Source organism: Balaenoptera musculus, chromosome 2 (assembly GCF_009873245.2).
Source record: "Balaenoptera musculus isolate JJ_BM4_2016_0621 chromosome 2, mBalMus1.pri.v3, whole genome shotgun sequence".
NCBI lineage: Eukaryota > Metazoa > Chordata > Mammalia > Artiodactyla > Balaenopteridae > Balaenoptera > Balaenoptera musculus.
In genome coordinates, this window is record NC_045786.1 from 50,759,289 (window position 1) to 50,784,177 (window position 24,889).

The 24,889-nt window shown below is 44.0% G+C and overlaps 1 protein-coding gene across 1 annotated transcript in view; it reads right to left on the reverse strand.

The window, feature by feature from the left end:
• ADAMTS17 (ADAM metallopeptidase with thrombospondin type 1 motif 17) overlaps positions 1-24,889 on the reverse strand; it is a 346,933-nt gene that overhangs the window by 51,587 nt on the left and 270,457 nt on the right. Inside the window, exons 17-19 of the mRNA XM_036844635.1 lie at positions 20,582-20,739; positions 17,470-17,629; positions 15,184-15,319 (exon numbers count right to left, since the gene is read on the reverse strand). Of these exons, the coding sequence (XP_036700530.1) occupies positions 15,184-15,319; positions 17,470-17,629; positions 20,582-20,739 (454 nt within the window). The remainder of the gene's footprint in view (positions 1-15,183; positions 15,320-17,469; positions 17,630-20,581; positions 20,740-24,889) is intronic.

The window sequence follows — 24,889 nt, forward strand, 5'->3', positions numbered from 1 at the left end:
ATGCCAGTGGCTCTCAGTATGGTACCTGAACCAGCATCATCGGAAGGCTTGTTAGAAATGCAGTCTCAGATCCCTCCCTATATCTGCTGAATCAGAAACTCTGGGGGTGGGCCAGGCACTCTGTGGGTCAACAAGACCCCAGGGGGTTCTGGCATAGGAGAACCACTGCGTGTGCTATGAGGATCATCACCCGAAGCCCACGCTTGTTTCTGACTAGCTCTCGGAGCATGGTTGTCCCTTAGGTCAACATTTGTCCTCCTTGACAACTCAGTGAGCAGGTGCAGCTGAAAGTTTTTCCCTCCCTGTTCTCAAGATTTAGTGTCAAGCTCTCTCCAAGTGGCCAGGGAGTGCTCCCTTGCCAGGAAGCAGATTAGGAGTCACAGAAAGGAAACACGCCTGAGCCATGTGCTTGGTGTGGGTCAGAGCACATTCATTACCTCTGTGCTGTTAATTTCTGCTCTGAACACCATAAGGAGTTCCTCTTGGAAATTATGTACTTATATTTCACCAGGCTCCTTCCTTCAGTGGTATTTAAATTCAAATATAGGTTAGCAGGCAGAGGTGCTGGCAGAGGTCAGCATTTCACATCCATCCACATCAAGTAGAACCTCATCACTCTCACTCCCACTGCCTCTCCAGCCCGCTTTGTACTGAGCCACTGAGGGGGACACATCTGTGAAGCTTCCGGTCACTCACTAAGCCATAACCCAACTTTGGGGTTTGAAGGATGCTGATACCTTTCATAATCCCTTTTCCTCCCCAAGTCCTACCCTCATCCTGCTGACAATATTATCTGAGGTCCACAAATACAGAGCTCAGAAATTATTCATAAGGTTAGAAATGAACCACTCAAGATGGTTCTGCTGTTTTTATTTACCCTAAAATACATGTAAATTATATAAACTTGTTCTGACAAGAAGGGAAATGTTAGCATAAACTAGGACCTTCCCCCAAACCTTCATTACCTGGAAAACACCACCATGGGTTATTTAAATTGTGTAGTTATACACTGTATTAAAAGTCTGTGTCTGTGTGTGTGTGTGTGTGTGTGTGTGTGTGTGGTGCCTTAAGAAATGATGGATAACACATAAATGCTGGGGTCCAACAGCTGGCTGATGTTTATCATTAATAGAGTTTTGTAGCTTAGCAGGGATGATGGTTTTGGCTAGCATTCATCGAGTACTTACCCAGGACGGAGGAATTTATAGGCATTACTTCACCTAATTGTCTCAAGATTTCTATGAGAGAGGTTCTAATTTCCCAATTTATAGGTGGTAAGATCAGGTAACCTGCCCATGAGTTTGCCTGTAGCTAGTGGTGGCTCTGGAACCTGAACCCATGCTTGCCTCGACCAAGTCCATGTCCTCAGTAACCCCCCCATGTGAGGCCACCCCTGGGTAATATGGAGAAAGCATTTCACTCTTTCTCTAATTAGCTACTGAGCCTAACAAATTGTGTGCCTTGGTTCCTCCACATAATAAGGATATAATGCTCTTTTGTTCCCAACTTTGAAACAAATCTATTTAAATAAAGGCCATAGTAAAGCATGATGGGTGAAGGAAAGATTTAAGAGATTTCTGCAGGAACTGATGCTCAGAGAATGGAATGGGAAGGGCTACTGGGAGGGTTCAGGGTCGAGTCAAAGTCAGAGTCAGATCAAGATCAAGTCAAGGTGGACGGGGGCACGACACAGCGTGGATAAATCCACCATGACTGTGCTGAGGCAAGGTGAATGATTTAACCAGGGGATCCCAAGCCAGCCTCTGACTTCCGCCCTCTGTCAATGGAGCATCTGCCCCCACAGTGTGTAAATGCTCATGGCCCTGGAATGAAACCTCATTTTCAACACAATGCCACTGACCATGGATGTGAACAATTCTGGGATGGCTGAGGCCCTTTCCGTCCATCTGTTCAAATGACTCACCAGCCCTCCTAAACCCTGCACGCTGGTGGGCACTGGAGAGAGAGCAGTACACCCAAGTTTCCAGTGCCCACCTGGCACACAGCAGGTGCTCTACAAATGTTTGCTGAGTGAATAGGACACTGACAAGGTCCTTGCCCTTGTGAGGAAGAAAAAGAAGGCAAACAATAAACAAAGGGGTGACACAGGTGTCCTGCCTGTACATGGCGCCCAGCCCAGGCGAATTCATTGTTCAGCCCCAGTGGGCACGTCGGAAGTGTCAGAGGCTATGGGTTTGAACCCTTAATAGGCAGGTTTAGTTTCTTACCCAGAAAAGCTTGGACTTGTGCCACAGACGACCTCTCACCTGTCCCGTCCCTTTAACTTGTGCCACTGCTCCCTCGGGTCTGAGGGTCCCTCCCAGCCTCTCTGAGCCCGACATCACCTGGCTGGGGGTCAAGAGGGAGTCATCGTGGTATTCATAGGATTACACCCCTGCAAGCACAGCTCCCTGCACCCCAACACTCCACACACACACACACAGGCCTCCTGGGAAGCCACCTTCACATTGAAACCTCTTAGACAGCAGAATTCCTGAATTTTAATTTCTTTTCCAGCATGGGTCCAGATAACACTGAGAATAAGCCAGAAAACTGAGCAGCTACAGCGTTTAGCAAAATTGCTCTACTGTTTAATTTTAAAACCATGTGTTTCACTTCCAGATAAGGCAGCCACCACGGCTTCCCCTCAACCCCACTCTGAGCCGAAGGCCACTACAATGCCATCTCCTGACTTCTCCAGTCCCATTTTAAAATATCTATTTACAGATGCCCTGGTCAAAAAGGGTTCTTTTTCATGCCATGGTAGAAGCAGGTTGTACTACTTTTAAAATGAGAATGGTGTAGCAGAAAGTACGTAAGACTTAAAGTAGGAAAACCTTGGTTTGAGTTCTGCTTGCTATGGGTATGACCTTGAGTAAGTTACTTAACAACCAAGTGTCTTGATGTCTTCATCTGTAAGATAGGGTGATGACTCCAACTTCCAGCCCCTTTCCCTTCTCTCCTTACTGCTGACAGGCAGGAATGAACTGGCTCACTCCCACCCTGCCCTGGATTTCTGCCACCTCCATAATTTACATCTTAGCAAGAAGCACACAGGTCCTCAGTTTTAAGATTCTCTGTTTCTACAATAAATTCATTTTCAAATATTCTTTTGAGAGGAAAAAACGTTTCTCTGGGATTTATAGGAACAAACTGAATTTGCAGTAGGGAAGCAGAAGGACAGTGAATAGAGCTTAACCAGCAGCTGATGAGATCACAACCTGGCAGCATTTCTTTTCAGCCATCACACCTGATCAGGTTACACTCCAGGAACTGGCACTTGTGTTGGTACAATTTTGGGGTTAAAATAACCAGGAGAAGCCTGGGTTTGGTAACAGGTTGTACCACACCCAGGAACTGAGAGTTTGGAAAAAAACTCTCATGCTTTGAGAATCATATGGCTGCTGATGTTGAAAGTTCACATCCAAGAGTAACATTCCCGTCAGGCTGCCTTTCTCACCAGGACACAGGAATTTTCCAGTACAGTAGCCCTCCTGCTAACAGACTTGCCGGCACTCGTCCTAGCTGGACAGCGTCTGCTGGATGGTCTTTCCTAGTCTTTGTCTGATCATGACGTCAGCATGTCTCTATGTGTTCAGGGTGGAGGACACGTCTGCTGGTTTTGCCTGCCCAGTGTCGTCTTCTTTTTTCTGGTAACAACACCTCGGTTTTCCTTTGGGTGTCTACACCATGCCGCTGGAGAGCACGGGAGCCAAGCCAGGCCCATCAGACCTTCCCCAGGAAGGTGGACTCTCAGTGGAGAAGCTCCTGGAGGGGAGGCAGTGTCCTGTCCACTGGAGATGCCTCCGAGATCCCCTCCCCAATATGCTTTTCAGCATCTCTTCAATTTTGGGAGCTACTCCATATCTTTTCTATATACTCCTTTATCTTTTTGATACATTTTTAGATTCAGTTCCTGTTGCCTGGGATCAAAGAACCTCAGATGTTCTTGAGTCTAGCATTTGCTTTACCAAAGACAAAGCCCAGTGAGCTTTAGAAGTTGGTGGTCCCAGGGCACCTCCTTCACATTTCCATGCTACAGCCAAGGCTTCAGAGCAGGTGGGAGGCTGGTGGAGCAGGAGTTCCGTTTGCAGCCATATCCTTAATGAATCAGGTGGTCTCCTGCCTCCCACCACACTTGATCGTCTTCAATGGGAGGAAGAGGTTGGTGGAGTGTACTTTTCTGGTGCAGGTGTAGGGGCACCCTGAGCAGTTCACCTTGCAGGGTAGGGGCACCTTGAGCCTCCTGCTGGGAGCACCTGTCTCTAGAAGCTCTAGGAAGGGTGGTTTCTAAGATCAAAATTCTACTGGGGAAACAGCACAATTCTCATAGTGATTCACAGGACACGGTGGCACATCAAAAGTGAATTGGTGAGGGACCATGCAGTCATAAGCCCCACATGGAACAAGCACTTCCCTTTCTGACATGACCATGGAGAACTCCCTCCCTCTAAGCTTGCTGTGGGCCCTACTGTGGCAAGAACAGATATCGCACCTTATTCTTGATCTTAGGGGTAAAGCATTCAGCCTTTCACCATTAAGTATGATGCTAGCTATGGGTTTTTTGTAGATACCCTTTACCAGGTTTAGGAAGTTCTCTTCCAATCCTAGCTTGTTGAGTGTTTTTACCATGAAAGGGTCATGTATTTTGTCAAAGTCTCTTTCTGCATCTACTGAAATGATCATTTTGTTTAAAAAAATATTTTATTGATAAAGTGTATTACATTAATTGATTTTTCAGATGAAACAACAACCTTGCATTCCTGGGATAAGTCCTACTTGGTCATGGTGTATAATCCTTTCAATATGATGCTGGATTCAGTTTGCTTGAATTTTGTTGAAGACTCTTGCATCGATATTCATATGAGATATTGGTTTGTAGTATTCTTTTTTGTGATGTCTGTGTGTGGTTTCAGTATCAGGGTAGTACTGGCTGCACAGAATGTGTTGGAAAGTGTTCCCTCCTATGTCACCTCTTGGGAAGAGTTTGTGAAGGATTGGTGTTAACTCTGCTTTAAATATTTGGTAGAGAGGGCAGAAAGCAGAAGGAAGAAGAACTACAATCCTGCAGCCTGTGGAACAAAAACCACATTCACAGAAAGACAGACAAGATGAAAAGGCAGAGGGCTATGTAACAGATGAAGAAACAAGATAAAACCCCAGAGAAACAACTAAATGAAATGGAGATAGGCAATCTTCCAGAAAAAGAATTCACAATAATGATAGTGAAGATGATCCAGGACCTCGGAAAAACAATGGAGGCAAAGATCAAGAAGATGCAAGAAATGTTTAACGAAGATCTAGAAGAATTACAGAACAAACAAACAGAGATGAACGATACAATAACTGAAATGAAAAATACACTGGAAGGAATCAATAGCAGAATAACTGAGGCAGAAGAACGGATAAGTGACCTAGAAGACAGAATGGTGGAATTCATTGCTGTGGAACAGAATAAAGAAAAAAGAATGAAAAGAAATGAAGACGGCCTAAGAGACCTCTGGGACAACATTAAACGCAACAACATTCGCATTATAGGGGTCCCAGAAGGAGAAGAGAGAGAGAAAGGACCAGAGAAAATATATGAGGAGATTATAGTCGAAAACTTACCTAACATGGGAAAGGAATTATCCACCCAAGTCCAGGAAGCGCAGACAGTCCCATACAGGATAAATCCAAGGAGAAACACGCCGAGACACATAGTAATCAAATTGGCAAAAATTAAACACAAAGAAAAATTATTGAAAGCAGCAAGGGAAAAACGACAAATAACATACAAGGGAACTCCCATAAGGCTAACAGCTGATTTCTCAGCAGAAACTCTACAAGCCAGAAGAGAGTGGCATGATATACTTAAAGTGATGAAAGGGAAGAACCTACAACCAAGATTACTCTACTCAGCAAGGATCTCATTCAGATTCGATGGAGAAATCAAAAGCTTTACAGACAAGCAAAAGCTAAGAGAATTCAGCACCACCAAACCAGCTCTACAACAAATGCTAAAGGAACTTCTCTAAGTGGGAAACACAAGAGAAGAAAACGACCTACAAAAACAAACCCAAAACAATTAAGAAAATGGTCATAGGAACAGACATATCAATAATTACCTTAAACGTGAATGGGTTAAATGCTCCAACCAAAAGACAGAGGCTTGCTGAATGGATACAAAAACAAGACCCATATATATGCTGTCTACAAGAGACCCACTTCAGACCTAGGGACACATACAGACTGAAAGTGAGGGGATGGAAAAAGATATTCTATGCAAATGGAAATCAAAAGAAAGCTGGAGTAGCAATACTCATATCAGATAAAATAGACTTTAAAATAAAGAATATTACAAGAGACAAGGAAGGACCCTATGTAATGATCAAGGGATCAATCCAAGAAGAAGATGTAACAATTATAAATGTATATGCACCCAACATAGGAGCACCTCAATACATAAGGCAACTGCTAAGAGCTATAAAAGAGGAAATCTACAATAACAAAATAATAGTGGGGGACTTTAACACCTCACTTACAGCAATGGACAGATCATCCAAAAAGAAAATTAATAAGGAAACACAAGCTTTAAATGACACAATAGACTAGATTTGATTGATATTTATAGGACATTCCATCCAAAAACAGCAGATCACACTTTTTTCTCAAGTGCGCATGGAACATTCTCCAGGATAGATCACATCTTTGGTCAAAAATGAAGCCTCAGTAAATTTAAGAAAATTGAAATCATATCAAGCATCTTTTCTGACCACAACGCTATGAGATTAGATATCAATTACAGGGAAGAAAACGTAAAAAACACAAACACATGGAGGCTAAACAATACGTTACTAAGTAACCAAGAGATCACTGAAGAAATCAAAGAGGAAATCAGAAAAGACCCAGAGACAAATGACAATGAAAACACGACGATCCAAAATCTATGGGATGCAGCAAAAGAGTTCTAAGAGAGAAGTTTATAGCTATACAAGCCTACCTCAAGAAACAAGAAAAATCTCAAATAAACAATCTAACCTTACACCTAAAGGAACCAGAGAAAGAAGAACAAACAAAACACAAAGTTAACAGAAGGAAAGAAATCATCAATATCAGAGCAGAAATAAATGAAATAGAAACAAAGAAAACAATAGCAAAGATCAATAAAACTAAAAGCTGGTTCTTAAAGAAGATAAACAAGATTGATAAACCATTAGCCAGACTCATCAAGAAAATGAGGGAGAGGACTCAAATCAATAAAATTAGAAATGAAAAAGGAGAAGTTACAACAGACACCACAGAAATACAAAGCACCCTAGGGAGACAAAAGAACTGTATGCAGAAAACTATAAGACACTGATGAAAGAAATTAAAGATGATACCAACAGATGGAGAGATATACCATGTTCTTGGATTGGAAGGATCAATATTGGGAAAATGACTATACTACCCAAAACAATCTACAGATTCAATGCAATCCCTATCAAATTACCAATGGCATTTTTTTACAGAACTAGAACAAAGAATCTTACAATTTTTATGGAGACACAGAAGACCCCGAACAGCCAAAGCAGTCTTGAGGGAAAAAAATGGAGCTGGAGGAATCAGACTCCCTGACTTCAGACTATACTACAAAGCTACAGTAATCAAAACAATATGGTACTGGCACAAAAACAGAAATATAGATCAATGGAACAGGATAGAAAGCCCAGAGATAAACCCACGCACCTATGGTCAACTAATCTATGAGAAAGGTGGCAAGGATATACAGTGGAGAAAAGACAGTCTTTTCCATAAGTGGTGCTGGGAAAACTGGACAGCTACGTGTAAAAGAATGAAATTAGAACACTCCCTAACACCATACAGAAAAATAAACTCAAAATGGATTAGAGATCTAAATGTAAGACTGGACACGATAAAACTCTTAGAGGAAAACATAGGAAGAACATTCTTTGACATAAATCACAGCAAGATATTTTTTAATCCATCTCCTAGAGTAATGGAAATAAAAACAAAAATAAACAAATGGGACCTAAGGAAACATAAAACCTTTTGCACAGCAAAAGAAACCATAAACAAGACGAAAAGACAACCCTCAGAATGGGAGAAAATATTTGCAAATGAATCATCAGACAAAGGATTAATCTCCAAAATATATAAACGGCTCATGCAGCTCAATATTAAAAAAGCAAACAACCCAATCCAAAAATGGGGGAAAGACCTACATAGACATTTCTCCAAAGAAGACATACAGATGGCCAAGAGGCACATGAAAAGCTGCTCAACATCACTAATTATTAGAGAAATGCAAATCCAAACTACAGTGAGGTATCACTTCACACCGGTTAGAATGGGCATCATCAGAAAATCTACAAACAACAAATGTTGGAGAGGGTGTGGAGAAAAGGGAACCCTCTTGCACTGCTGGTGGGAATGTAAATTGATACAGCCACTATGGAGAACAGTATGGAGGTTCCTTAAAGAACTAAAAATAGAATTACCATATGAACCAGCAATACACTACTGGGCATATACCCAGAGAAAAACCATAATTCAAAAAGACACATGCACCCCAATGTTCATTGCAGCAGTATTTACAATAGCCAGGTCATGGAAGCAACCTAAATGCCCATCGACAGATGAATGGATAAAGAAAATGTGGTACATATATACAATGAAATATTACTCAGCCGTAAAAAGAATGAAATTGGGTCATTTGTAGAGACATGGATGCATCTAGAGACTATCATACAGAGTGAAGTAAGTCAGAAAGAGAAAAACAAATATCGTATATTAACGCATATATGTGGAACCTAGAAAATGGTACAGATGAACCAGTTTGCAGAGCAGAAATTGAGACACCGATGTAGAGAACAAATGTATGGACACCAAGGGGGGAAAGTGGTGGGGGGTGGGTGTTGTGGTGTGATGAATTGGGAGATTGGGATTGACATGTGTACACTGATGTGTATAAAATTGATGACTAATAAGAAAATAAATTAATAAATAAATATTTAAAAATAATAATAAATAAATATTTGGTAGAATTCATAAGTGAAGACTTCCAGTCCTGGGCTCTTCCTTGTGGAAAATTTTTGATTAGTAATTTAATCTGTTTGCTTGTTATAGGTCTATTCTTTCTTTTCTTCATTTAGTTTTGGTAGTTTGCATCTTTCTAGGAGTTTGTCCATTTCATGTTCATTACCTAATTTATTGATGTACAGTTCATTGGCATACAACTGTTCATAGTATTCCTTTACAATCTATTTTATTTCTGCAAGGTCTGTAGCAATGTCCCCTCTTTCATTTCTGATTTTAGTAATTTAAGTGTTCTCTCATTTTTTTCTTGTCAATTAAGCTAAATATTTCTCAATTTTTTGTTCCCTTCATGTAATCAACTTTTGATTTCACTGATTTTTCTCTATTATTTTTCTATTCTCTATGTCATTAATTTCTGCTTTAATCTTTATTATTTCTTTCCTTCTGCTTGTTTTAGGTTTAATTGCTGTTCTTTTTCAGTGCCTTAATGTGGAAGGTTAGTTATTGACTTGAAATTTTTATTTAATTTAATTTTATCTTATCTTATCGGCCACGCCATGCAGCATGCGGGATCTTAGTTCCTGGACCAGGGATCAAACCCGTGTCCCCTGCAGCGGAAGCGTGGAGTCCTAACCAGTGGACCACCAGGGAATTCCTCATCTTTTTTAATATAGGTGTTTACAGCTGTACATTTCTCCCTAGAGATTGCTTTAGCTGCATTCCATAAACTTTGGCATGTGACTTCATTTTCATTCATCTGAAAGTACTTTCTGAATTTTCTATGGTTTCTCTTTCACCTACTGGTCATTTAGGAGGTGTTTTGTTTAATTTCCATGAATTTGTGACTTTCCAAAATTTCTTTGTTCTTGAATTCTAATTGTATTTTTTCCTTTTCTGTAATTGTGACATAAAAATCAAATGCAAATATCGAGTGCTTAATAACTCGGAAAAGAGAAGGACCTCTTAATGGGCCCCAGGGTCCCCAAGCAAAGCATTACTGAATGGGAGAATTTGGTTACCTGTGAAACTGGTATCTGGGAATTCTCTTGTCCTCTGTAATGATCAAAGGGAGGGATGTTCAAATGATCAAAGGGTTTAGGTATGCAGGAAAAGAAGAAAACAGAAGTTTTAAATTCAAGACAAGACCCTGAAATGCTTTCTTTCTCCATTTGGAATGTTTCCTACTTTAGACAAATAAGTAAAGGCTTCAAAACTTTACTATTTAATTTAAATACACGTGAGGTTCTAGAATTTGGATAGTATCAGAAAGAAGTTCTGGAATTCTTTCAACTAAATTTTTCCTCACCATTCACATACTACCGATTAGGCATATAATAGATCACTAATGCTATTCACCATTTTTCCCCTCAGACACTTTTTATTTCACATGGACTGTGGGGCACCCCTCATCCCAAACCTCTGGTCACATGTCCAAGTATCTGGAGAGTGGGCCGAGCCTGAGAGGTGGGAGCCCCACTCTAGAGATTCCTAGGCTCTTACTGCTGACCTGTGGGGACATACAACCCTAGGCCTTGCCCTCCCTACTGGTGAGCAGTCCTGAGTTGCAGGCTCCTGTTCTGAAACATGGGGCAGGCAGTGCCACGGGCAGCCTCCTCCAGACTCCCACATTCAAGGCATGGTGAACAGAGGAGTGACAATTAGATTTACCTATTTTATTTTAGAGGAAAGCAGGAAAGAAAAGCTTTAAGTCTCACACCAGCTAGAAATGGATTAAACAATGGTATCTTTTCAGATTTTGGCAGTCCCTTAAGAGCCACATGTTACAGGCTTCATTCTTAAGTCAGGAGCACATACACACACAGACCATGCTTTCATAAAAACATGAGGGATTCCATTCGGTTTTAACCTAAAATAAGGCAAACTGGTTAAAATAATTGAGCAAAGAGGACAAATTTAAAATCCAAATACACTTCCTTGCAGACAACTATTCAATTCAATTCAATTGCCAGTAAGATATTGAATATTCTTTTTTGAATCACCCTAATTCAATGTACAGTACAGTATATACTGCCTAGGAAGAAGTTCAAATCATAAATATGATAGGGAAATATCTAATAGCTCAGAATGGCCTTTTCAAGTAGCCAGTAAGCTCTAAAAGACTGCAAAATATTAAATCTGGTGAAGCATGAGCTATGTGTTCCAGAATGAGGCCATTTCCCTGTCATAGCCCCCCTCCTTGCTCCAGGACAACCTGGAACTGGGTCTTAAGGAGCTAGCACACAGGGCTACTCTCTGGATGCCAGATGATGGCAGGGCCACTTCCCTGCAGACTGTAGTCAGCAAGGTGAAGGCTGCTGGCCATAGTCATGACAGCTGAGCTGATCTGTGATTTCTTCCTCTCCTGCCAATGTCAGGTCCAGGTTTGCCGATATGTTTGTGTTGCTGTACAAGATGCTGGAGAGAGGCCATCTGCCCTGTGTGTCAGATTCCAGACTCCACATGGTTATGGCAGGGTTTGAGAGAAGTATCCACAGAGTGAGGGGCAGGATTAGAATAAAGAGGTGCTAATGGTGTGAGTTGGGAAGGTAAAGGAAACTGTCGGGAACTCAGTGGAAAAAGAGGGTTGAAGAAAATTAAAGGGGGAATCAGGGGAAATAAAGAAAAACAAGGGAAAAAGACAACCATCTCTGTTTTTTTAAAGGTCAAAGAGTAAAAATAATATAGAAAGGCTCTTTCACCTTGCCAGGTTCAACAGCGTGCTGCATTTTGGCTTTTTAAATAAAGTTTACACCATTGGGTTCTGGGCTCTTCTTCCAGCTGACAGGCTCTGTCTTCCAATCATGCCCACCCCCAACCCCCTGAAGCACCCATTTTTTCTCCAGACCCCACAGTTCTCCAAACCCCACCCCCTGACCCAAGTTCAGTTTCCACTTATGGATTACATCTCTCTCTGATTGTCTAGCACTCATTTTCTACGATCAATCTCTTTACTCTTCTTCACTTACTAGCCTAAATCCATATTACTCTATAGTTTTAAGAAAGACTCATGACAACTAGATCATGCTATGCAATAACTCAAGTTTTACTGTCCAAATATGTTTGTGTGTGTATATAGATATAAAATATCTGTATATAATATATATATACACATATATGTATATTGTGTATGTATGTGTGTGTATATAAATAAATAAAGCTGGCATTTGCAAGAGCTTTAAAATCTATCAGATTGCACATTTCTTTAGCCAAACAATAAATATTCTTTGATGAGTCATGACACTTCACTTCCATGTGTCCACTTTAAGAAACAGTACAAAGTCAGATGGTTCAAAATAAACAAATAAACAAATCAACAAATAAAACCAGACTAGAGTAGGCATCCAGGCATTTCTTTTCTAGACTCTGAGGCAAATTCCAGGTGCTGTCTTCTCTTTTATCAATTTTATTTTCTCCTCTGCTTTTGGAAATTCCATTCATTCTTTAAGTCTGATCCACATGATTTTACAGAGTTGGGAAGGGGATGAAAGGGGGTGGGACAGAAAGGAGAGTGGTGGGAGGGAGAAACCTAGTATTTATCAAGTTACCTGAGAGTAAAGACCTTGCCTGTCTTTCTCACCTCAAAATACCCTGGTACCGAGAACAAGGTCTAGTGAATGAGAAGATGCTCAATAAACACGTATTGAAGAAATGAAATTACTGACTCTGTACTGTGTGCTGAGGGCCATGCTGAATGGTTTTAAAAACAGTACTGAATAATCGGGCAATAAAAAGTAACTCAGTATAAAAACGTGCCCTCCTTTGTATAATAAGAGAATGCATTCCCTGAGGTGGTACCTTTAGAGCTTGGGCTCATGCTGAGGCTGTGATCCCAACATCTCAGTGGGCAAAACCAGGGTAGATAATAACTTAAGGCAGTGCCAGCAAACTATCACTCATGCGCCAAGTCTGGCCTGCAGATTGTACAGCCCAGGAGCTAAGAATGGTTTTTACATGTTTAAAAGGATTATAAAACAAAACAAAAAATAGACAGCAGAGATCGAATATGGCCTACAAAGCAAAAATATTTACTATCTAGCCCTTTACAGTAAAAGTTTGCTGACCCTTGTTCTAAGGAGACACTAAGAATGTGCTTCTGGGTCTCCCCTGGTGGCGCAGTGGTTAAGAATCTGCCTGCCAATGCAGGGGACACGGGTTCGAGCCCTGGTCTGGGAAGATCCCACATGCCGCAGAGCAACTGGGCCCGTGAGCCACAACTACTGAGTCTGCGCGTCTGAAGCCTGTGCTCTGCAACAAGAGAGGCTGCGATAGTGAGAGGCCCGCGCACTGCGATGAAGAGTGGCCCCCACTTGCCACAACTGGAGAGAGCCCTCGCACAGAAACAAAGACCCAACACAGCCATAAATAAATAAATAAAAATTAAGTGAAACTGTTTATAAAAAAAAAAAAAGGAAGGCATTTCTTAAAAAATAAATAAATAAATAAATAATATACTGTATTTGACCCAATGTATTCAAAATGTAATTATTTCAACATGTAATCAATATTAAAAATTATTAAGATATTTTACAATATCTTTCCATACTAAATCTTTGAAGTATAGTATGTATTTTACCTTTATAACACATCTTGATTTGGACTAGCTAGTGGCTACCATATTGATCAGCACAGCTCTAGAGTATCATTCTAGGAGAATACTGAGGTTTGGTCCAATACGAGCTACTCCATCATTATGGGAAGCAGAATTATTGACTGACAGTTTTTAAACTTTATTCCTTGGTGTTTCACAGAGGTCCTGTGGGCCTACTGTGAGATGAGGGGAAGGCCGAGTACACTGGGCTACTCTTCCCTCAATCAGAGCAACTCTGATTTCATGTTTCATATATTTCATTTCTGTGCATGATTTTAAAATATTTTGATACTAAAACAATATGAAAACATAAATGACTGTAAAATATGATTCTTGAATGGGTCCCTAGGATCTTTCTTGCTCAATCATGCCCTTGAACCCATGCTGACCTCTCCTCTTCTAGAGTCACTTATTCTCCTTTCTAATCATATCACAAGAGCCAGCTGTCTCTGCTTTCAGGAAAAGAGACTGTGGTTTGTCTGATATTTAAGTCTTCACGCTTGCAAGTCCTTCCTTCTTTGGCCCCACATGTGTGTGATTGATTGATTGATGGATAGATTGATCAATCAACTGATAGGTTTGCTGGATGGCTGTTCACACCCAGCATGCTCAGGACTTGCAGAAGTGAGCTATTCCTCATGACCATCAGCATTAGGGTAGGATTTCATTCTTAATTTTAAAAGGACCACATAAAACCAATGAAACAAGTCTCACCTCACTTTCCTTCCTGTCTTCCCACTTTCATTCATACACATTTTACCAGTTTGACAAAGAAAACAGGGTCAGCACGAAAACTAAATGCTTTGTGAAACCTTTTCACCAGGCAAGTGGTACGGATCAAGCTTAAGAAACCCAAAAAACTGCCAGGTTAAAAGTCCAGCCTCTTTACAAAAGCTAAACATGCCTAACCCGATGCACAGAACCACAAAACAAAAACCATGCACCTCAACCCAGGGCAGAACGGGAGGCCGGTGGTGATATTACATAATACAACAGAGTAAGATGCAAATACCCACTAAAGTGGAAATAAGGAGGCTTAACTGATGAACACATTTCACACAATTCTTCTCAGCTAACAACCCAAGAGAATTCACTTCAGAGCACACAAGTACACGGCCATGAAAGCTAGGGTTGGAAACAGAAGTTCTGATGGATCCCAAACAAAAAATAACTTACTGACATTCATTTCAGCCACTGAAATAGACCAATCACAAACACTAACCTATGTACACCTACTCACGGGTGCTCATACTATGACACTGATTTCCTTTTTCTCCAAGACACAGTAATTTGGAGGAGGAGTTGACATGTACCAGTTGAAAGTATGCGGGATGGTTATTTCTTTTTTCACTAGATGGCCCCCTATGAGATGCCTTCCAGTGAGGACTGTACACTCCTATCAAAGTTCTGGCTTAGTAGCCAGAAATTCAGTATTTTGAGCAAGCAGAAATCACTCAGAAACAACAATGGAACACAGAGCAAGACTGTGGTATTAACTGTGCGTCACCGTCCCCCATTCATGGGCGTTGCTGCTTTACCCTGGAGGGTCCAAACTTGAGAACACAGCTCCTTACCGTGACTGGCATGGGTGCAAGTTGCACCTTCGGATCTGGGGCTCTGGACGGCTGGCTTGAGGGCAGTCACTGTCATTCACCAGAGTCGTGGTCTTGTTAACAATCCGTGTGCAGGACACGATGGTTCTGCGTTCCCCTGGAAACCAAACCACACAGAACTGAGAGGTCGTGGTACACACACCTGGTAAGGCCATTCATTCACCTTATGGAGGAGTGTTCAGGTGCATCTTTTGATCAGTTTGTCATTTAAAGTGACTATTGTAATGCTTTGTTGTTTGTCAGAGAGGGAGAACCATAATCTTTGGGATGAGGGTGTGTAAGACATGGCAGGGGCAGCATGGGGCAGGAGAAAGATTCTAGAACAGGATCAGAAAGAGGCAACACTTCAGATCAGCCATGTCCTTGGAAAGCTTGGGGTTCATTGACGTCAAGTTGTGATTTGGGTCTTTAATTTCCAACAAAGATTGCCAATCTCTGTATCTGTTCATTTGATGTTTAAAGTCTATGGAGATCTGGTCTTGATTAAACAACTGTATATCAGCCCTCATCAGAGATGATGGCTACTTATTACAGAACTCCTACTTGCTGGAGAGAAGTGAGAAACAGGAAGGCTAGTCTGAAGGACACAGACCCAACCTGAGAATTTGTCTCTCCATCAACTGCCGCTCGTGCCTAAGCCTCACGTGCTCTTGGGAAGCTTCACTAACCGGTCACCTCAGCTGGATGTAGTCATTCTTTTGGGTGTTCCCAAAGCACCCTGCACACTACTTGTCCATGACTTTGTTAGGAGTGGGGGTGAATGATTGGGAGCTAGAAGGGCGGCCTTTGGAACCAGGCTGTCTGGGTTCAGACTTGGCTTACTCACTAGCACAGTGAGCATAGGATTGCTACTTAGCCCTCACGTTTCTGTGCCTTGTTTTCCTCCACTGGACTGACTCGCTTAACTTCCCTATGCCTTAGGGTGCTTTAGGGATGGTTAAAATGAATTGATACATATAAAATGCTTAGAAGAGAACCTGGCAGGGGTTAACACTTCATGTTAGCTATATTCCTATTGTTATTATTTGGGAAGTGTCATGATAAAAGATTAACAGGAAGTCAAGCACGACTATATGGATCCCACACTCCTCAACCAATCTGTCTCCTGGGGAATTTGTCATGGAGAAGTGACTCAAAATTATGGAGCCCTCAACTTGTGTAAGCATAGAAAGCACAGAGCCGCCTCAAGCCAGATTTCGGTTTGCGCTGCAGGTCAGGGAGCTGGAAGTCAGGGAGCCATAAAAGGATGCCAGTAGTGACAGCAGCAGAACAGTACCCCCTTGCCCCCCAGCGAACGGAGCCTGCTAACTCTTCCATTTGGGCCACGCTTAGTTTGTAGCAAGCTGCCCCAGTGGAAAAGTTTGGTGCCATCAGCCCCACAGGACTGAGTGTCGGTGAGGCCATGCCCAGGTCCCACCTGCCAGCCCACCCTCTGGGTTGGTGTTCCAGAGTCCAGGTCAACCTTCTGTTCTAACTCTGTGTCCATCAAAATTTACCCATCCTGCATCCATCCCCCATGACCCCCCTGTGTGTCCTGTCAGGGTGATAGAATACACTGTACTAAGTGGTCTGCTGGCTAAGAGTTCAGAATGCTTCCAACCGCTCCTCCTAAACAACACAGTAATGACTACGATGCCTTTTGTTCATATCGATTTTTGCAGTATTTGAGTCTCCTCCCTGCAGTGGGCATGAGGGTTGATCAGCATAGAGAGAGTAAATCATCTGCTAATATATGGAGGCAAATCATGAAGCCAGGACTCAGGCTCTGAACATTTCACTGGAGTTGGAGGACTTTTTCTTTCCATTGTATTACTGTTGGTTCCATTAGTTTCCCTGTATTTCCATTGGTCACTGGGGCAAAAAGGAAAGGGTATTTGAGGGTCAGAAACATCTTCCAGTGCCCCTCTACCAAACAGCAACAGATGGAAGTCTGTTCTGTTCATTCCCAGGGTCACCTGTCACACTTGTGACACAACCATACATCAGCCAAACCTCCACTCGGATCAGCATCCAAGGGCCCCATGCCATAGGCAAAGCTGGGCACAACTCCAGCATGGAGGAGTTTGGAAGACTCTGTCCAAGTGTTTTGCAGAGAGATTTGCAGTGGGACGTGGTTACATTCCATGGAAATACAGGTTATGTGGCTAGCCTTACCCAGGCTCTGTGCACCCGCCATGGAGTGCCCTGAATTCACTTCTCTGTTTGACAAAAACCCACACCCCATGAGCCCGTGACCCTACTGCTCACCTCCTCCGCACTGCACACTGCAACCTTCCCAGCTGCTGTGGGTCCAGATGAACAAGGAGTCCTGCGGTTTTTCTGGTTCACTTTGATTTTCAGCAGTGTAGTTTACGGGAATGGTGTATTCGTAATGAATTCCATAATTTTGGTCATGAAATAACAACACCTGGATCAGCAGCAAAATAAAAGGCCATTTTGAAATAAAGTGAAAGCTCCCAGGATTGCTGAACTTGCAAGCCAAGCCGTGCTGTGGCTGTCTCCCTACCAGGGGGAACCTGTTCTTTTCAGGGTTTCAAAACAGGTTCATTCCAGGGGCACACCTTTATTTCAGTCTTGGGTTCCCTAGATACTCAAATTCAGGGCAGGAGCTTATGTAAACCATCGGCAGGGAGTTCTACTCTTTTCCACTGGAGAGAGGACTCGTTTAGACGAGGGATTTGGGGATTAGCAAATCTGTGGGCTCTAACTGCACGTTACATGGAGAGCTGCTCCAGGCAGAGCAAAGTACCCGTTCCCACAGTCACCCACGAAGCTGCCCTTACAGGCGAGAAAGACACAAATATACTGCTTTTCCTAAACAGGCATCTGAACAAGTAGGGTTACTCTACTTCTTTGAAAATGAACACCACTCTTCACACCCCGAGCACCAGTCACTGCTATGTGTAAGGCAGGCTCAAGGGTAGACACAGCCCCCTGCAGGGGAACCTTGGGGATGCCTGTCAAGGATGTAGGAGCCTTCCTGCTGCCATGGGAGCTAGGATGATGACGATGCCCACAGGGTGGCACAGCCTGGCGCAGGGCTTAAAGCTGGGAGTGAGGGGAGGGGAGCCATCATCGTGCAGCTTGGGGACCCCTGGGTCTGAAATCCTAGTAAGTGGGAACTGGAAGGGCCTGCTCTTTGTTTGGTAATGCATGTTTCAAGCCCTGTAGAGAGAGAGGTGCTCCACTGGCTTTATTTCTCTACGTGTACGTAACGGTGCAAAAGAAGCACTCTTGTGGGAGCTTCAAGTGGCCTGGCTGTGGGTGGTATGTCCTCAGGCTAGGCTTGGAACCAGCGGGCGGTCCTGGGTCTAAGCAGCTAGCAACTTCACTTCCAGCCCGGGGTCTGGGAGAGCCGGCCCGCAGGAGCTGGAGGCAGAGGGTGCTCCACCTGACCTGGGGAGGCCAGATGGACGGTGTGCTGGACGACAGGAGCCGCCCTCCCTCCCAAGCATCTCCCAGCCCTCCAAGGGCTGCAGTTGCAGGCGGGGTGGGGTGGGGTGCTAAGAGCAGCCCGAACTGAATAAACATCCACTTCTCCAAGAAAGAGACTTGCAGTAATGCATTTGGAGAAATGCCTCCAGTTTTTTAAAAAAAAAAAAGGCTTTAAAAGAGATCTTTATTATCTCAGTATGGGAATAAGACTGGTGAATTGAGAATCCATATGAAACCAATTTCATGCAATTTTGTAGCCACATATAATTTGTATGCATGTGCATAATTGCTTTCAAATGCAGGTCCCCGTGGCTCTACGGGTGCTCCTGACCCTGCAAGCAATGTGGACACCTCAGTTAGGGGACAATGGATTTCCCTTCAGAGGCAGATGGGCTCCTCTCGTTTCTAGGTTTAAAAACTGGTAGTAACAATTATATTTCAAGAGAGAAAAGTGATTAATGTTCAAGAGGGCAGGAACTTCAGCTGTGGTAGTTATTGCTTTCCTGGAGTTTTGTTTATTATGGTCTGAATGAATTCAGGCTGTGCATTTGCTTTAATGGGCTGTGATTCACTCACAGTTTATGAAAGCTTTTGGGAAAGAAAGGAAATAGGCCCATCTTGGTGTTTGCTAGAAAAGCAAATTCACATGCTAAAGGTGATGCTGCTATCTTGGGTTTTATCTTGTTTTTTACTTCCTCTTTTAGTCCCTCTGAATGACTGCTTTTAACTCAGGACAGGAGGATTTGTTCCAATGACTTAGATTAGGAAACAATCTAATCACAGAGAAATGACTTAGGTACCGGTTCTTAGGTCCCAGAAATCAACTTGCAAGTATATACCTGCAGTAGATATAGTGTGTGGAGTGTTGCACTGATAGATTTCTGGACAGTTTATGTCATCTGTGGAAACTGGCTCCCCTTACTCTTATCAGAAATTGTAACAGGGTTAGGGCCATTGTGGGTGACATCTCTGCTCACATGCAGAGCTGGTCTCCTCAGGAGAGTCCCTGGGAAGTGGCCTGGGAATCTCTTGTGTGTCACCTAATCTTGAACAGCTGCAGGTTGCCAGTGACCACAACTTAATGGGGAGATAAGAACTTCCAAGTAGAGACTTTGGCAGGCATGGAGGACAAAATGTGCTTTGATTGCAGGCACACAAGCTGTCACAACTCCCATTCTTTGGAAGGAGACATGGAATCAATAATTACAAGCTATCAAAAGTTAGTCACGAGAAGTCCTGAACCCTGAGAAGGCAACGGTGGCATTCCTGTCCCTGGAGATCTTTCACATTCTTAAAAGGCAGCATAACCAGATGTTTCAGTGGTTTGCATGGGGTCCTCCCTGAGACAACACACAAGACCAGAGTGCCCTGATCTGGCCTGATTGCATGATTTCTCGAGGCCACCTGGGGAGTAAATAGGCCAGTAGAATCTGGTTCTCCCTTGATTCCTGAATCCTTGTTGCAAGCAGAGTCTGGAAAACCTGAGTGGTTTTGGTTTGGAAACAGAGTCAACAGTTCATTTCCAAAAGGTAGTTTCCGATGTGGATATACAAACTGTGGGGCAAATCTAAGCCATCTGATATTAAAACATAGACTTTGAGTGGGGCTGTCTGCTTAATAATGCCAAGTCTCCCTGGCGGCCACATGGCTAAGCATTTCCTTCCTGGAGGTGGTTCCTTTTGGAAAAGATGGGAGTTCTGCCAGTAAAGAGCTAGGGCAAAATTTTGAGAGGGCAGAATTTTGAAGCATGTGGCAAAGGGATTAGATAAGAAAAGACGAAGAGAGAGACATGAGCAGCAGGCGGCCAGGTAAACCACCAGGAACCAGGTGTACCTCCTCCCCACAGGGTCTCAGGGAAGAAGTCAACTGGTAGACCTCTTGGAGCCAGCGGTCTCAAGACAAATGCAAAAGCACGGCAAATTACCATCAAATGCAGAGGCATTTTGGTTGGTCCCTTGGCGGAAATTTTCTCCCACAGGCCCCTTCTAACGTAGCGGACGGTTGTGCCTGCAATCTGGAACTCTCCAGGGAGCTCTATCTTCCAGTCACTGTTGATGGACCTCTTGCTGGAGTCTTTGAGAGCTAGAAAGAAAATGGAACACCATGGAATCAGGGGAGTCAGTCTGTCTTTGAAGGGAGTCAGGGTGTCCTGAGCGGTGGGTTGGAGGTCTCACTCTCTACCTCCACAGGGGAGAAGAGGGAGGCCTGCAGTGAGAGAAAGGGAGCTTTCTTTGAGAACAGAAGCCTGGCTTACAGGGAGAGAACAGCTCCTGACCCCAGGACCCTCCGAGAGACAGCTGTCGTGACTCCTACACCTCTGAGCATGGGCCGCTGTCTCAGAATCAGCTCACTCGGTGGCGGGTGCGGGGAGGAGCGCCAGAGAATGGAGACAGCCACAGCCCAATCACATTTCACGAGATTTACAGAGTAGGGGGTTTTCCACCTGATGAATAGATTCTATTTTAACGTGTCCAAGGCTACAAAACAGGATTTGTAGCTTTAGCAAAATTCATCCTTCATTTTACTCTTACCCACCTGGGGCTTTTTAGAGGGCAGCCTAACTCCAATGCCTCTCAAGGATTTGATAGCCCTAGATTAGTAAAGCAGATGCTCCTTCAAGAAACAAGTGTCATTCTACCAAACACGAGAGTCTGGAAGCCTGAGCTGCCTACAGGCATGGCAGTAACAGTGAGCCGATGTCTTGTGGGTGGTGGGGGCCCTCCCACCCTCAGCTTTGTGGCCTTTGCTGGGTTCACACTTTGCTCCCTCACACTCCGTACAAAGTGTGTTGGAACTGACAAGGAATCGACATCTTGCTGATTGGCCATAGCAAAGATTTGGTTTTCCACACAAGCCATATATTTATTATTATCTGAGTGCTCACCAGTGACTTTCTTTGTTGTTTCCTCACTTAGATTTTAGAGTCATGTGGTTCTCATGAGGGAGCATTCTGCAGTGAAATTCTGTTTTTTTGGCGTTGTTTTGTTATTTAGGAAAGAAAGAAATAACTAGAACCTACTCTGGCATTTTGGAGAAGGTGGCAAATGAAAATGGGTGACAGTAAGTCTTTATGTCACTCAAAAAATAAAACTTTCCGTGCACCCCAAGTCCAATGCCATGCTCTCTGCCAGTGCAGCTAGAGTCCCCTGAGAACCAGATGCTCTCAATCACCTTGGGACCCTGCTCAACCCACAATCAGCGAAATCAGGTTCTATCCCATTCCCTACTCTCTGCTTATGAGGCCAGAAATATTAATAAAATGCCCACATTTAATACCGATTTTGGATAATGAGAGTTGAAACCCAAAAGTGGTTTCGGTTAACCCTGAGTCCACGAGCCCCTGGCTGGGTTAGGACCTGGTGGGTCCAGTCCTGGTCAAGCCACAAGCAGCTGGGGGATGCTGGCCTCCGCTTCCTCGTCTGCAGGACACAATGGTCCCAGCAGGCTCTCCTGGCCCCTAAGGGGGTGGTGCACGCTCAGGACTCTGTGCTTACAGGAACCGCCAAGAGAAACTGAGGGACCTGGGAAGGGCTGCTTTCCAGCAGGGTGGCTTCCAAGAGGGGGTTCATACTCAGGGTGGCTGCCCAGTGAGTGGCTGGGGATTACAGGATTCCAGGGAAGCCTTCGAAAAGAGAAAGCTCTACCACTTAGAATCGAATGCTTCCCTTCAAGAAATTCTGCCTACTATCGAGATTTCCTGGCTACTGGAAGGAAGCGAGACTGTTGGGATACTCACAATTTCTGTGCCTTTTTCTCTTCCTCAGCCACTGCCTGCAAGTCCCCATTCAAGGGACACATTCTCTGGTTTAGCTCCTCCATATGCTTTTACCCATTTAACCTTCCCAACAACTCTCTGAGGTAAAGGATTATTTTTCTCTTTTCACAGATGTGGAAATGGGGGCACAGAGAGGTTAAGTAACCTGCCTAAAGTCACACAGCTATTACATTGTCATGTGGAGAACTGAATCTAAACAGACCAAGCTCCCACATTCTTTAGGTTATAGCATCAGTCTAGAGTTTTATGACAGACACTGAAATGTGCAAATGTCATATTCTCAAAGAGAGCAAATTCCAAGCTCAAATTGCTGTGGGGGGGTCTCACATTCTACATACCCTCATAAAAATAACTAAAGTTATGGTTTTCCACAGCTTCCAGTGAACTAATAACCTAAAAATACTTTTGGTCATGTTAGCTACTCGGGTGTCTAGGCTAAGGCTGTATGGGTGTTCACTGTTCTTTCAATTTCTCTGAAGGTTTGGAAAATTGTTTCTTGCACATGCATATGTAAATTTGGTTTTCAGAATCAGTACAGGCTGGTGGGAAGTAGCAGACAGACAAATGAGGGAACAGAAACCTTTAAGAAAAGCCTCAGTAGGGGCTTCCCTGGTGGCGCAGTGGTTAAGAATCCATCTGCCAATGCAGGGGACACGGGTTCAAGCCCTGGTCTGGGAAGATCCCACATGCCATGGAGCAACGAAGCCTGTGCACCACAACTACTGAGCCTGCGCTCTAGAGCCTGCGAGCCACAACTACTGAAGCCCATGCGCCTAGAGCCCATGCTCTGCAACAAGAGAAGCTACCACAATAAAAGCCCGCACACCACAACAAAGAGTAGCCCCTGCTCACCGCAGCTAGAGAAAGCCTGTGCGCAGCAGCAAAGACCCAACACAGCCAAAAATAAATAAATTAAATAAAAAAAAGAAAAGCCTCAGTAAAAACAAGTCAGGGAAGCACAGGGAGCAGCTGACACATCCCTACACCAATCCCTCACCTTTTTCTGAGGGCCTTGTAGCTGGTGATGAAGGCACAGCTCCTGCCCTTGGGAGCTCAATGTTTGAAAGGGAGATGGGTGAGAAGACAGATAAACACGATACACTTCCAGAAGCTCAGTGACAGAGGCTAGTCTGGGGCCCGTGCACGCTTGTGTGGGCAGAGATTGGGGCAGGTGGGGAAGGCCTTCTGAAGGAGGAGCCCTGAGCTGAGACTGCAAGAAAAGCAGGGAGAAGAGGTGGCCTGGAGCGTGTGGGCAGCTTGGGCTGTTGCTCCTTGCCTCCTTGTTAAGCTCAGTTTCTGTGCAGGGTGGTGGAGGGAGAAAGGTACCCTGCCCCATGTGGAGAAGCAAGTGGAAGGTGAAGGAATATTGGAAGTCTGATTGGGAAGAGGAGGTGACAGAGAGGGGCTACGGAGGTGGAGAAGGAAAGAGAAGGCTCACTGTCATTGTCACTGGGGTGGGGACACGAGCATGTTGAGAACCCTTGAAACTGAGAATCAGAGAGATGAGCAGAACGAGTTTGTGTAAAGCTGTCTGCTGACCCCCGTCATGCTGGGGTCACCCCACAGAACCCATTTCCCACGCAGAGACCAGGTGCACATTGGGGCGGCCCTCTCCTCCTGTCTCAGCCCACGCGTGTGCCCCAGTCGACTCCTTCGTTCAGTGCCCTGGGCTGGGCCCTGGCCTTGTTCTGTCTTAGGGCTTCTGTGAGCATCTAGTGTGTTGCTGCCTGCCATCTCTCTCTCCTTCTGCAAATAACAACGCCCAGAGGAGCTTTTGGGGATGTGTTATTCCCCCAGTCACATGGGGCTGACCCCAAACTCCACCCTAGCTACAGGAGTGCATCCATCACCCAACCCTGGAAGGTAAGAGTCAATTCTAAGACTTTCATTCACCTTGGGAAGAAGGAGCTTTCTTTCCACAGGTTGCCCAGAGACTTGATATAAGTCTTGCCAGTATGTGGCAAGAGGTTCCTAGATTAAAGTCAACTGAGAAAGGACAGCAGTGCCAGGATAGAGACTCTATTTCCCATGATATCATTTTAAGCTCCTGGATCCAGCAGTGTCTGAAGCCAATAACACAGAAACTGAGAACTGGGTTTGACTTTCACATGTCACATTTGGAGGTTGGTTTTTAAAAAATACTAACCATGATGGGGGCAGGGCAGGTTGAGAAAGAAAATTACTAGTATGGATTCCTAGAAATCACGCTAGGATCCTCACTAACGTCAGCTTAGTACCCCCTGAGATTCAGAAGGCCCGGTATACTCTATCCAGGCTCTCCTGGGCCCTGCTCCTGTCCGGCACTTTGTTTGGGATGAGGCAGCTCTTTCTCACTTGGCCTTGTTTCTAAGGTGCTCTAAAAGGACTTTATTGGATTATAAACTGAAAACCACCCCGCCTCCGTGCCAAAAGTCAAACACCTGTGAGGTCAAGAGTGGGAAGGACTGGAAAAAGTGC